Raw genomic sequence first — 12500 nt, 5'->3', positions numbered from 1 at the left:
AAATGTCACAACCTCTACTACATCCTCTTGATGTAGATGGGTGTGGCCACTTTGAGAACAAAGTACAGTACTTTGGGTGACTATCTATCCTCTCTGTAATTAAATTAATATGAATTGCTCAGTGTGAGATAAAACTAAACTAATTAATCTATCACTTGTGCGAGGGCCAAAGGAGGCCTCAACATAGGACCCACATTACCGGGGAGCGAACCCTCTACCCTGAGGCTTCATCAGGACTACATCATTAAGCATGGAAGTGAGTCTTGGGTGTATGTAAAAGTACTCTAAGAACACAAGTTGAGTAAAAGTTTGAACAAATAAATCAAAGTAAATGAGACGGGAAACCAAAAGCTGGACAAAAGTTGACTTGAAAAACCACAATACACACCAAGACATCACCAAGTGACAGCCAGCGCTGGGGGAGGAGACCAACCATAGCATGATCATACGAGATTCCTCAAAGGGGAGTACTCAATATCACGAATTATGATAATACTGATCAAGTCAATAAACAATACGTTCAATGCTATGACTGGTTTCCAGGCACATCAACATTCAGTTATCACACTTCAAGGTCCAGGAAAGGACCAAATCATGGCACAGATATTGATCACAACAGAAGTTCAAGTCTGTTTTAAAATCAACTTATGTATACATCAGTCATGTAACTGTGTATGCCAATAGGAAAAATATGTGCCAAAATCAAATCAATAATCAAAAGTAAATTAAATGAAAAACACTATAGAGATTTACATTATGCATACCTGAACATCTATTGTGATCACCAATTCACAACCACACCAGCACTGTCTGTCAAAAGCTGCGAGGTGGCACAGGGGGTTCACATATGGCGGGGGATTTCTGATACTGTGGGAAATTAAGGATGGAGGAAGCTGCAGAGGAGGCACAAGCATATCTACAACAAAATCCCACTTTCATGGTTATTCTATGTTGCAAGAACTACTTCACTTGCTTCATTAAATCACAACAAAATGCATATCAAAGTGTGTTATCATTATACAGGTGTTTATCCTTAAATGCAGGGTTTGTAGTGCTTGGCCTCTCCAGCAGCTTCCCCTGTGTTTCCTGAGCTGCCTAACGAGTCACGGGCTACAGGGAATGTCTTTTCATTAATCTATCACCTGTGAGGTAGTAACTACAAATTGGGAAGCAAAAAGACTGCTAGTTATTACCACCTATTGCATAGGACAAATATACAGAAATTTATATTAAAAAAAAACTCTATAAAGGAGATTACAAAAAAGCTTCTGTAAAAATAAAGAGGAACTTAACATCTACCCTGATATAGTACATTAATATCATACCTTCAATTATCACTTGTATGCACCACTTAAATTTGTGGACTTAAATAGCTGTGCAATCACCAGTTTCTTCAGACAAGCAGAAGATCTTGGAAAGCTATATGCAGTGAAGGCAATGCTGCAGAACTTTCTCACTGAAGAGAGAGCAGTCTTATCACATAATTACTGCTGAACAGAATATATAGTTGACATAATCAGGGGAGGCTAGCCAGTGCATACAAGGTCAATCCATTGGTAGTACAAGCAGCTTCTTAGCATTGGCTCAATATTTCTGTATTTATTTTTGCATAAATGACTGCATAAGCCTCCTGTTCTAAAGACCATTGTGTTTCCAACATTGATATACCTTTTTTCCTTAATTTTCAACATTGAACACAATATAATATTATTAAGCTTTGTGAGTATATAGGCCAAGACTCTACATCTTTTTTATCTTCTAATTCTGGAAGACTAATAATAGGCTGGAAAAGGGGTACCCTATCTTCCCATTAAGGCAACATACTTGCTCAATGTGATTAAGTAGATTGTCCTTATCCTACAACATAAATATACTGCAACTGTAGTCAAAAGACAAAAAATATATAAGTACAATATTTACAAGTAAAATCATGTTCTTGTATTTAGATCAGACAGACATTTATTTATTACTTAATGCATAATTGTAGTTGAAATAATAATTAAAAAAAGAAGAAAAGAAATCAAACAACAAATATAAGGCCATATAGCATATGACATAAAAAAAATATATATATACTGAGAATTTGGGGGGTGGATGGGTGGGTTTGGGGATCTTTTGGGCAGTCAAACAGCGAAATAATTTCATGAGCCTTGGCCTTTATACGACACAGAGCTCCTCCAGCAGGCGCTGCTCCACATGAGGTATTAATTCATCACTGGGCAGGTTGAGACTCAGTAGGATGTGCCTTTGTGTGCGCCTTTGTAACCTCTCTGCAAGATGGGAAGCTTGGAGACTCTGGGCATCAGAAGAGCCGAGGAGAGTGGTAACAGCTGAAGGTCCTAGGCGGGACCCCAAAGCTGCCACCATGCCCTCCAAGTTGCCCTGCTCAGTGCCTACCCAGACATATACGCTGCCTGATAGGTTTAAAAGGTGGTAATATATAGTACTGTCTCCCTGTTGGCTACAGAACTCCTGTAAACCGAGGCCTGGTGCAATCTCATCCATGCCTTCCATGATTTCTTAAGTAATTATTACTATATTTTCTCTCACAAAAGTAAGTAAAATGTTTCACTTCACTCCTTTCCTGCAAAAGAAAACACACTTTCTTAAGCTATAATGGCCTTATCCTTTCCTTGCTCAGTTCTCCTCCTGACTTGCTGGAAAAATTGCTCAAATCTTCACAAGCATCACTTCATCACAGCCAGGCAACTTCACAACAAAAAATGCAGTCCCACACTAGTTACTTGTTTGTGAGTCTGTCCTTTTTAATATTAAAAATCATTTGCATGCATAATACTTCATGTGGCTTTATTTTATCATTTATTATTATTATTATTATTATTTTTCTTTCAAAGGCAATTGTACTTGTATTTTTTTATTTTTTTTATTTTTTTTTTAGTATACAGAACAACACAGACGTTCTACAGAAGCTAATTCACTCTAAGTTTTGCACATTACAAACTACACTCATATAGGCAAAGAATAGGTCTCTTTATTTCTTCTGTGTTTGCTTGTGTTTTACAAAGTGCAGCTTGAATGGTATTTGGGAAGTAATGACTGGAGATAGGAACTTTTTGCTACTTTGGGTTTGTTGTGTCTCAGATTTCACAATCAGCTTCCTTTGTCATCTCTGCAAAAAGAAGAGAATATAATCAGTTAAAAATAACAGGGGAGTAAAAAAAAAAAAAAAAAAAAAAAGTTGAAGGAAAATGAATTGTGAAAATGTGTTCTGTAACAGTACATTATTTCACCTACGGAATACATTACACATTCTAGTAAAGCATGTTTATAGGAGTAGTATCTTACAGAGCTTCTTGCAATCAAGTGATAATAATCTGTGCATTAATAGCAATAACAAAAATGCAACACTGCGGATCCCCCATGCACCATGCCTCTATGTCTATATTGCTATGCTTGATAAGCCTTTAATCAATGTTCTGTTGCTAGTTCTCACCCTTCATTAGCTAGTAATGCACGTATACCGATTGACTCTGTTGAAAATGCGACGTTTCAGCAAATAATACTCAGTATTTCCGCAATGTTTTGCTTCCGCTCTTGCGTCTGGCCACCGGACGACGGCCTGGGATGCGCATCTTTCTCGCCTTCGGTTCCAAAACATGCTGTCACATATATCGCAAGTGCTGGCAATATGTGAATTGTACTATAATCTACATTTCTATAGGTTCTTTGTTCTATTATTTTTATTTTCAATGATTTATTCCATATCACTTGATTTTTAACTTTCAAAAAGATGGTATGCCTCGTTGCCGCTAAACGCAAAAAATACATCTGCTAATAAATGCAATTTTACGGATACGACCTGCATTTATTTATCAACAAGGGATTATACACATGTATGAATGAATCAGCACACACACACACACTAATACACAAACAAACTAATCAAACACATTGCTCTTTGCCACACACGCGCGCGCGCACACGCACGCACGCACACGCACGCACTCTCTCTCTCTCTCTCTCTCTCTCTCTCTCTCTCTCTCTCTCTCTCTCTCTCTCTCTCTCTCTCTCTCTCTCTCTCTCTCTCTCTCTCTCTCTCTCTCTCTCTCTCTCTCTCTCTCTCTCTCTCTCTCTCTCTCTACAAAATTGATGCATAAGTTAACTCCCTGTTGTATTGCAATGTCTATTATGCAAAACCTGTTCTTGATTACAAACATAGCAACACAGATAATGAAGTTGGTACATGGATGATGTACAATTTTCCTCACAAATCACATTGACATGAAAAGTTGATTTCTTGTTGCGGCTTGTGTTATGGAATTCTTTTTTATTATGCTGGGTGTACCAGGATGTGACTGAACTTAGATTTGTGAAAGTTAATTGTTTGTAAGTGCAACCATGCAAGTGCAGCCATCAATGATGAGTTTGATGTTAATAAATGATCTTTTTACATCCCCCTATCATGAATATATATATTAAGTATCAATGAAACTCATTTATTCAAAATGTGTACAGTACTCACCTTGAAGCATAATATTGCAACGGACAAAAACACATTCTTTATTTTAAGTGACAAGTAATATTTAACCATTGATGTCTTTTAACACAAAAATAACTTATCTATGTCCATCCACATGTTGCTGATGAATGACATTGCTGAAGTTGATAAGCTTGTTAAATTTTAATTTAGGTAAATATTATGGGCATCAACAGGCCTCTCTTTTCCCCTTCACTACTTTATCCTAGATTTGTTTTTTTTCATGCAGCTTACTGGGGTAAACCTTCCATCTGAAACTTTTAAAAATTTAGTATGTGGTGCCACAAATATCATTATAATTACCTTTGTGAAATCTACTACACAGCCATGTTTTTTATGTATCTAGTAGTTTTCTGAAAAAGAAAAGAAATTAATGAATATTGGCAGATCTACAAATAAATATCAGCATGCAGTTATGTAAAAAAGAAATTCACACAAAATATGAGCAGAAACATGCAAAAAAAACTTCAAGGGACAGGTCAGGAGTCTACAGTCAATATTTAAATTTTGGTAGCTAAGGCAATCATGCTGCCGGCAACTGCCACTAAACACCATCACCATGCAAAATTTTCCAGTGAGAACCCATGCTGTCCTCCCTGATTTTAATCAGGATAAAGTGTTACCTTCATCACTACTAAAGGCACCCTTGCCCTCACTTGGCCTTGCTGAAGAGAGGTCCAATGCAGCTGCAGTCAGGCTGTTGGAGCTGCCTAGGAGAGATGAGGGGGGTGCCTTGAGGGTCGAGGGGGTCTTTGTCAGGGGGGAGCTGCCAGTGGAGGATGAGGTGGAAGTAGGCACAGCTGACAGCTGACCAGAGTTCAGTAGAGAAAGTAAATTGACATTCATTCCCATGGATGCCAATGGGCTTGACGATAGATGGCTCTGGTGATCTGATATTCCACCATGTGTTCCACTGGAGGATACAGGAACACTGTTACCGTTAGGTTGTGAAGACCCCATATTTTGGTAGATGTTCTTCAGTGTCTCTATATAATAATTTCTAGCTGCTTCTGAATAAACAGTCTTCATGAGGTCAGGGTTAGTCAGCATTGTCTGCATGAGGGTTTGGTTCATGGCAGCTATCATCAAAGGGTTGAGAGGACTTAGGGGATTTAACATGTTCATTAGGCTGGCATTGGGATTCTGTTGCTGATGCTTTTGGTGTTGCTCCAGCTGCTTTTGCTGCTGCTCCAACTGCTCTCGCTGCTGTTTTTGTATCTTTTCCAGCTCCTTCTCCCGCAACACTTGCAGTTCTTTCTCTCTTTGCTGCTGAAGCTCTCGTTCTCGCTCTTTCTCAGCTAACTTTCTTTCCTCATATTCTTTCATGTCTTTGATATATCTTTGACGATCTTGTTCTGATAGCTCTACAAACTTTTTCTTTTCCTCATCACCCATGTTCCTCCACAATTCCCCTGCTCGCTTGCCAAAATCAGCAAATTGTGGAAACTCCTTCCCTTCCTCCATCAATTTCCGTTTGAAATAAGCACAGAAGTGCATAAATGGAGTGCAGGCCTTCTTGGGCATGTCAGGTTGCCTGCGCCTCTTCTTTTTACGTCTGCGTGTAGGTCCTGGGAGTGTAACTGCCTGAGGAGCCATTCTGCCAGCAGATGGACCTTGTAGCAGAGCTTCATAGGACCTCATCATGCTGCCATTCTGTCTGGCCTGTGCAGCGGCTGCAAGACTCCCAAGACCTCCCAGTCCCCCAAGGCCCCCCCCAAGACCCCCACCACTGCCACTTGCCAACAGCTTGAGCAGGTCCGTCTGTGATGGGGCACCACTCGTCCCATTCTCCCCACTGTAACAGCCAGAATAACAACTAACAACCACTGCACACTTCAGTCTCACAATTTCTATACTCACCAGCTCTATTAGTATCCATACTAGATCTTGAAAAAAAATTTCTGTGCCCTTTCATAATTCTGGAAGTAATATTTATACTATTGAATCCCCTGCAAGACTCTAAACGAGGGATAATTCTGAGCTTCATCCACTCCGTACTCACCAATACATGTAGTGTTGTTCAGTGCAGAGTAGAGTGAATTATATACAAATAGTGCAAAGTACCAAAGATTGTGGAAACATGGAAAATGTCATGATGCTAAGCTTATCACAAGCTTGTGCCTACAATGGAAAATATCTCCATTCCTAAACCCTTGCAAAGTACATTGAAATAAGAAGTAAACATGGCAAATTCAAAGCAAGATTAAACATTAATATTGTTTGAAAAAAGCAATCCAAATGACAATAAAATGGAATCAGAAAATATGAATTTATGAGAAATCCTGACCCATCCCCTAGAAACAACTTTTTGATATGCTGTTAGAACTCCAAACAGCAATGCTCAAAAGGATCAAATTTAAAATATTTAAGATAAACCACAGAAAAATGTTAAAGTTATTAGTGGAATCCAAAAAAACATATATGAGCCAAAGAAGCTACAAACCCTTTTGCAAAAAACACACCGTGCATCAAATGTCAGTAAACAGAGCAGTCAAAACATCTGGGCAAATATGGTAAAATAAGGAGCACTGGATTAACCATTTCATAGTCCACTGCCTGAGGCAGGAAAGCATTGCACTGGCAGAGTGAAAATCTATTGCTTGATTCCTGATATACCTTAAAATGGTTGACCCAGGCAAAAATGGGAAAGACAAGAAATTCCCTTCCATGGTGCAAAAAAATTGTCAAGTTCACAGAAACTGATCAACTCAGCTTTTCTCACTCAGCCAATTACATACCAGTATCTCGCACCCTGTTCCTTTGGCACATGAAGAAGAACAAACAAATCAGATCAATAATGCAGAGAAGAGGCTATTTTTGTTATCTTACTAATCAAATTTGATCTCTAACATTTAAAATCTCTGCCATTAATTGCTAGATAAATCATTTATGTAAATTCTTCGTTGAATCCTACCATAATCTCCTTTAATTCTGCAATACTAAAGATTGAAGCTATCTTTGATGCACTTCTTATTAGGGACACAGTAATGAGACATATATCAGACTTTGTTGGTTACTACAATTTAAGAAGAGATGATCCAGAGGGCAGTTAGACTGTGATATAATAATGTAACTTACACATCTTGCAGTGATGTGTACTATAAAACTTTTGTTATTCATAAAGTTCACCTTATCAATAAAATTATCTTTTAACCATGATAAAAAGAAAAGACTTACCCATTGACAGCCTTGCCCAGCTTCTCAACAACCAGGTCATCCATGTATGTTCATATGACAAGCCAGCCTCTCTTAATGCACCTGTCAAAAGATATTACAAAATTAAATAACTTACAAAGTTTGTTACAGTTCATAGGCATTTTTGTTTGATTCTGATATCATATATCTTTTAGTAAATCTCATAACATACAATGAAATAATGTTCCATCATACAAATGCAAACAAAAGACATCTTACAAAAAAAGTATGTATGTCATAAAACATTTGCTATAAACCACAAAGAGGAAACCACATAGAACAATTTATTCTGTAAAAGATAGCAGTATCAAATTTCGATAATGACAAAACTATCTCTGTTCTGAACTATGAGTATGTTTCTCACAATTATTTCCAATCATGAGCTAATGCCTAACACTTGCTCCATCACTGTCACACATTCATAGTGAGCGAGACAAATTCTGTAGTGACACCCATAACCAAAGAATACCTTCATGTCTTTTCACAGATGACATGAATGTAACAGTGAGAGGGCTTCTTTTTGAGTTATATTCTGCTATATACTTTTAGGTTTTGGGTGTTATTAAGTGCTGAGAGAGTGAGAGAGAGAGAGAGAGAGAGAGAGAGAGAGAGAGAGAGAGAGAGAGAGAGAGAGAGAGAGAGAGAGAGAGAGAGAGGAGAGAGAGAGAGGAGGAGAGAGAGAGAGAGGAGAAGTGGGAGTGAGATGAGAGAGAGAGTTAGAGAGAGGTAGAGAGGGAGGGAGATGAGAGAGAGATAGGATGAGAGAGAAAGAGAGAGAGAGAGAGAGAGTGAGGAGAGAGAGAGAGAGAGAGAGGAGAGAGGTGTGTTGTGTGTGTGTGTGTGTGTGTGTGTGTGTGTGTGTGTGTGTGTGTGTGTGTGTGTGTGTGTGTGTGTGTGTGTGTGTGTGTGTGTGTGTGTGTGTGTGTGTGTGTAGTGTCTGTGATGAGTGAGAGTGGGGTGAGTGAGAGAGAGAGGGGAGAGGAGAGAGAGAGAGTGGATGAGAGAGAGAGAGAGAGAGTGAGTAGAGAGAGGAGAGAGAGTAGTGTGTGTGTGTGTGTGTGTGTGTGTGTGTGTTGTGTGTGTGTGTGTGTGTGGTGTGTGTGTTGGTGTGGGTGTGTGTGTGTGTGTGGTGTGTGTGTTGTGTGTGTGGTGTGGTGTGTGTAGTGTCTGTGCATGAGTGAGAGTGAGAGTGAGAGGAGTGAGGAGAGAGAGAGAGAGAGAGAGAGAGAGAGAGAGAGAGAGAGAGAGAGAGAGAGAGAGAGAGAGTAAATATACATACATACGTACATACATATGTGTACACACACACACACACGTATATATGTGTGTTGTGTATATATATATATATATATATATATATATATATTATATATATATATATAATATATATATATATATATTATATATATATATTATTATATATATATATATATAATTATATATATATATATATATATATATATATATATATATATATATATATATATATATATATATATATATATATATATATATATATATATATATGTATGTATGTGTGTGTGTGTGTGTGTTTGTATATGTATGAATATATATTATATTAGATTAGAAAAAACATAAGTTTCACCAGTAAATTCTACAAAGATTTATACTAAAATTTTACTAGAAAAAACAAATATCAAAATGGGAGCTCTTCCCCAACCCCCCGCCCCCCCAACCTTCAGAAAAAGGCTGTATAATCACTTGGGCTTCTTTTTGCAGCTCTCCCCAACCACTCCATAAAACAAAGCACACATAATTGCACATTCCATTCACCACTGCTTACATCCTGTCAATATTGCCTCCAGTTTGGCATGTGACAACGATCATTCGCAGCTCTCAAAGTTTTATATATAAATTAATAACTATCCTGTATCGTGTAGTACATATATTGCATAAGTTTTAAACTTTTCTAGTCACTAAAGTCCTCCTGTACACATTATTTCCTGAATAGCATTTATAATAAACCAACCACCATGTAAATCCCCAGAGAGAGAAAGTGTAAAGTAAAAGAAAAACCAGTTACAAAGAAGAAAAAGGAAAAAGAACAAAAAAAATGATGTACCCTAAGAAACATACGCTCAACAATAACAGCAACATCAAAGGCAGGGCTGGCGTTCACCACCCCTACTTCACCACCGTAGCCCAAATGAAAGACCCACAAGTGGAGTTGACAATAGAAAGCATCAGTCTCCCCTGCTTAACACCCTCCCCCCTCCTCATCCTCCACGCCCCAGGAACCCCCTTCCCCCTTGTGAGCTACCCCCTCCTTTTCACCCTCCCACCGAGTCCAGCCCTCTCATCCCCGACTACTTTTTTGTGTAGAGAAACAAAGACAGCAAGCTCAGACTTCCCCCTGACTCTGGGCCTGCAATATTGATCACTCCGATGCTTAATCACACACTGCATGGGGACGGCACAAGAGGTTGGAGATGCTACCACTGCGTGATAGAGAATACTTCTGCTGAATAATGTAATGCAATGGATGTTTCTCTGTCCGCTTTCCAGATTAATATACTCTTTTTGAAGGTGTTATTACTAGCAGAGCTTTGTGTAGACGAATTCTTTACAAATACGGTATAACCACTGTGAAAATGCCGTTCACGAAACGGCTGTTACACATCCACCTTTCCGATTTGTAACAGAATTCATCTCGTGATTTTGGGGTTTTACATCTATATTCAAACGGGTTATAATAATACGGTCGTACGCAAGGTCTGAAATAGCAATAATCTAGTTGGACACAATGGAACTCTACATTAGTTTGCCGCTGATGTAAGTAAATATAACCCAGCGAGTAAGTTACTGAAAATCAGAAGTTGATGGTTGTCTGGTTACAATTCAAAATGAGTTTAAATGAAATTTAAACTTACTGTTGCATATGAATGTGACTCCCGAAATTAGCATAGTCTTTGAATACGAGTTACCGGTCATACTAGTGATGTATCCGTCCATCTGATTCTGTCAGCTATAAATAATTGCTTCTGTTCCCGGTTTCCAATAAAATCAAAGGTTCTGCGCAAAGAATTCATTCATCTTTCTAAAAATATACATTAAATCGTACCCGGTGAGCAAACCATCTAAATTTTCCAAATTGCATGTTCCTTTATCAACTTCGAAGTTAATGCTTGGGTTGAATGCACACCCTTCGTCCCATATGTCATCATGCTCCCTAACTGTGTGACTATGCTTTCCTCTTACATGTATTATTTTACAAAATTGCGGTGAAGTTATATACATATCTAGGCTTCAACAAGCATAAAATAATCTACAATTTGTCATATAAGGTTCGCAAGCAAATGTTCTGATCATGTTTGCAGTGCCCATGTATACGAAAAGAAAGAAAGACTTTGCAAGAATGAAGGTGCCGCATAATTGAAAATGTAGCCATTACATGGGGTAATTCTTATGCAAGCACACACACACCCGTACTGACACACACACAAACACACACATATGCGATAGTTATAGATGAAAGGTGTAATTGGACACTTTCGATGTAAAATCTATATAGGCCATAAATTTCAATATAACATTTTCAGAATTCGCGAAGAAAAAATTCACACGGGACTTTTTCCGTACAACTACCAAGCAAAAATTTTCGCCCATATTACACCCCATATCAAAAGAAAATATCTAAAAGCAAATGCTCTATTACAATAATATAGTGGATGGAGGGGCGGGAAATGTCGAATCACCCCAAGCAATACCCGCAAAAGAGTGGGGAATGGTGTTCTTTTAGGGTCATTATTCTCCACAAAGCACAACCTTTTTTCACACCCAAATCACACCCTTTATCTGACGCATAAGCAAATTATCATAAAGAATCCGGCTGATACGTTCAAAAATGGTGTGTCTAGCAACGCCATACTGCACATGACTATGTTCTTCGGATTTGGGGCCAAAGGTGTGTGCACTGTCTGAACTGCGTTACATATATACTCGTACGTATCTACTATTTATATCTGCATGCGTCAGTGTACAAAATTTATGTGTACGTATGCATATATTTGTTTAAATGTGTGTACATATATTCATACATACATTATATATATATATATATATATATATATATATATTATATATATAATATATATAATATATTATATAGTATATGATATATATATATATATATATATATATATATATATATATATATACAAATGTGTGTATATACTTTATGTTCGTGTGTATTTATTTTTAAGTATATATGTATAAAATATGTACGATGTCTAATCTACAGTAATAGATTCCGTCTTCAGAATGTTTATCAGCTTAAAGTGTAAGTAATATCACTAAGGTACCGCAAATTATGAAACATATTATACTATTTTAAATAAAGGTTTTCATAAACTATGTACATTCTGCCAGTAAATCCCGCCATGCTATAGGAAAAGCCGAGTCCCCCGTATGACATAAATTGTCCATCAACTAACTACACTCCCGTAAGATAACGTAATTTTAACTGATCTTCTAAATTCTTTGGATATGTCATAAAAGACAGCGACCACAGTAAAAGTTCCAATATATCTCTATACTTTACAATAAACGACATTCAAGCAATTTAAATAATGTCCGGACATGACTGCGTTACAGTCAACCTCGGCCAAAGGCTGCTCGACACAGCTTTATGAGAGTGCTGCAGTTTCTCAGACGTTGTAATGCCAGCCGGTCCTTAATATAAGAAAATTTAAGACAATCCGCGGGACAGCCTCCTCCCCTTGGCTCTCTGAAGGGGAAGACAAAGAAATAAATATGCGAATGGATGACAAACAGACTCCATAATGAA

General features: G+C 37.8%; 1 protein-coding gene across 15 annotated transcripts in view; it reads right to left on the bottom strand.

The window, feature by feature from the left end:
- Nucleotides 1-12500, bottom strand: part of LOC119581023 (probable serine/threonine-protein kinase DDB_G0267686) — a 46626-nt gene that overhangs the window by 1667 nt on the left and 32459 nt on the right. For 4 of the 15 annotated variants that reach the window (XR_005229423.1, XR_005229420.1, XR_005229422.1 and 1 more), the window contains exons 2-4: nucleotides 7676-7756; nucleotides 4802-4851; nucleotides 1-3130 (exon numbers count right to left, since the gene is read on the bottom strand). The exon at nucleotides 1-3130 is cut by the window's left edge and continues 1667 nt beyond it. Coding sequence is in view for 6 of the 15 variants with exons in the window: in XM_037929296.1 (XP_037785224.1) it covers nucleotides 3099-3130; nucleotides 5122-6293; nucleotides 7676-7719 (1248 nt within the window). In the remaining 9 variants the exon portion in view is untranslated. Of the gene's footprint in view, nucleotides 3131-3454; nucleotides 3682-4801; nucleotides 4852-5121; nucleotides 6294-7236; nucleotides 7257-7675; nucleotides 7757-9790; nucleotides 9810-12500 lie in introns of those variants that run through there. The other 11 variants (XM_037929296.1, XM_037929294.1, XM_037929295.1 and 8 more) reach the window with 7 other exon arrangements.

Source organism: Penaeus monodon, chromosome 14 (genome assembly GCF_015228065.2).
Source record: "Penaeus monodon isolate SGIC_2016 chromosome 14, NSTDA_Pmon_1, whole genome shotgun sequence".
NCBI lineage: Eukaryota > Metazoa > Arthropoda > Malacostraca > Decapoda > Penaeidae > Penaeus > Penaeus monodon.
This window is presented reverse-complemented; position numbering and strand designations above follow the sequence as displayed.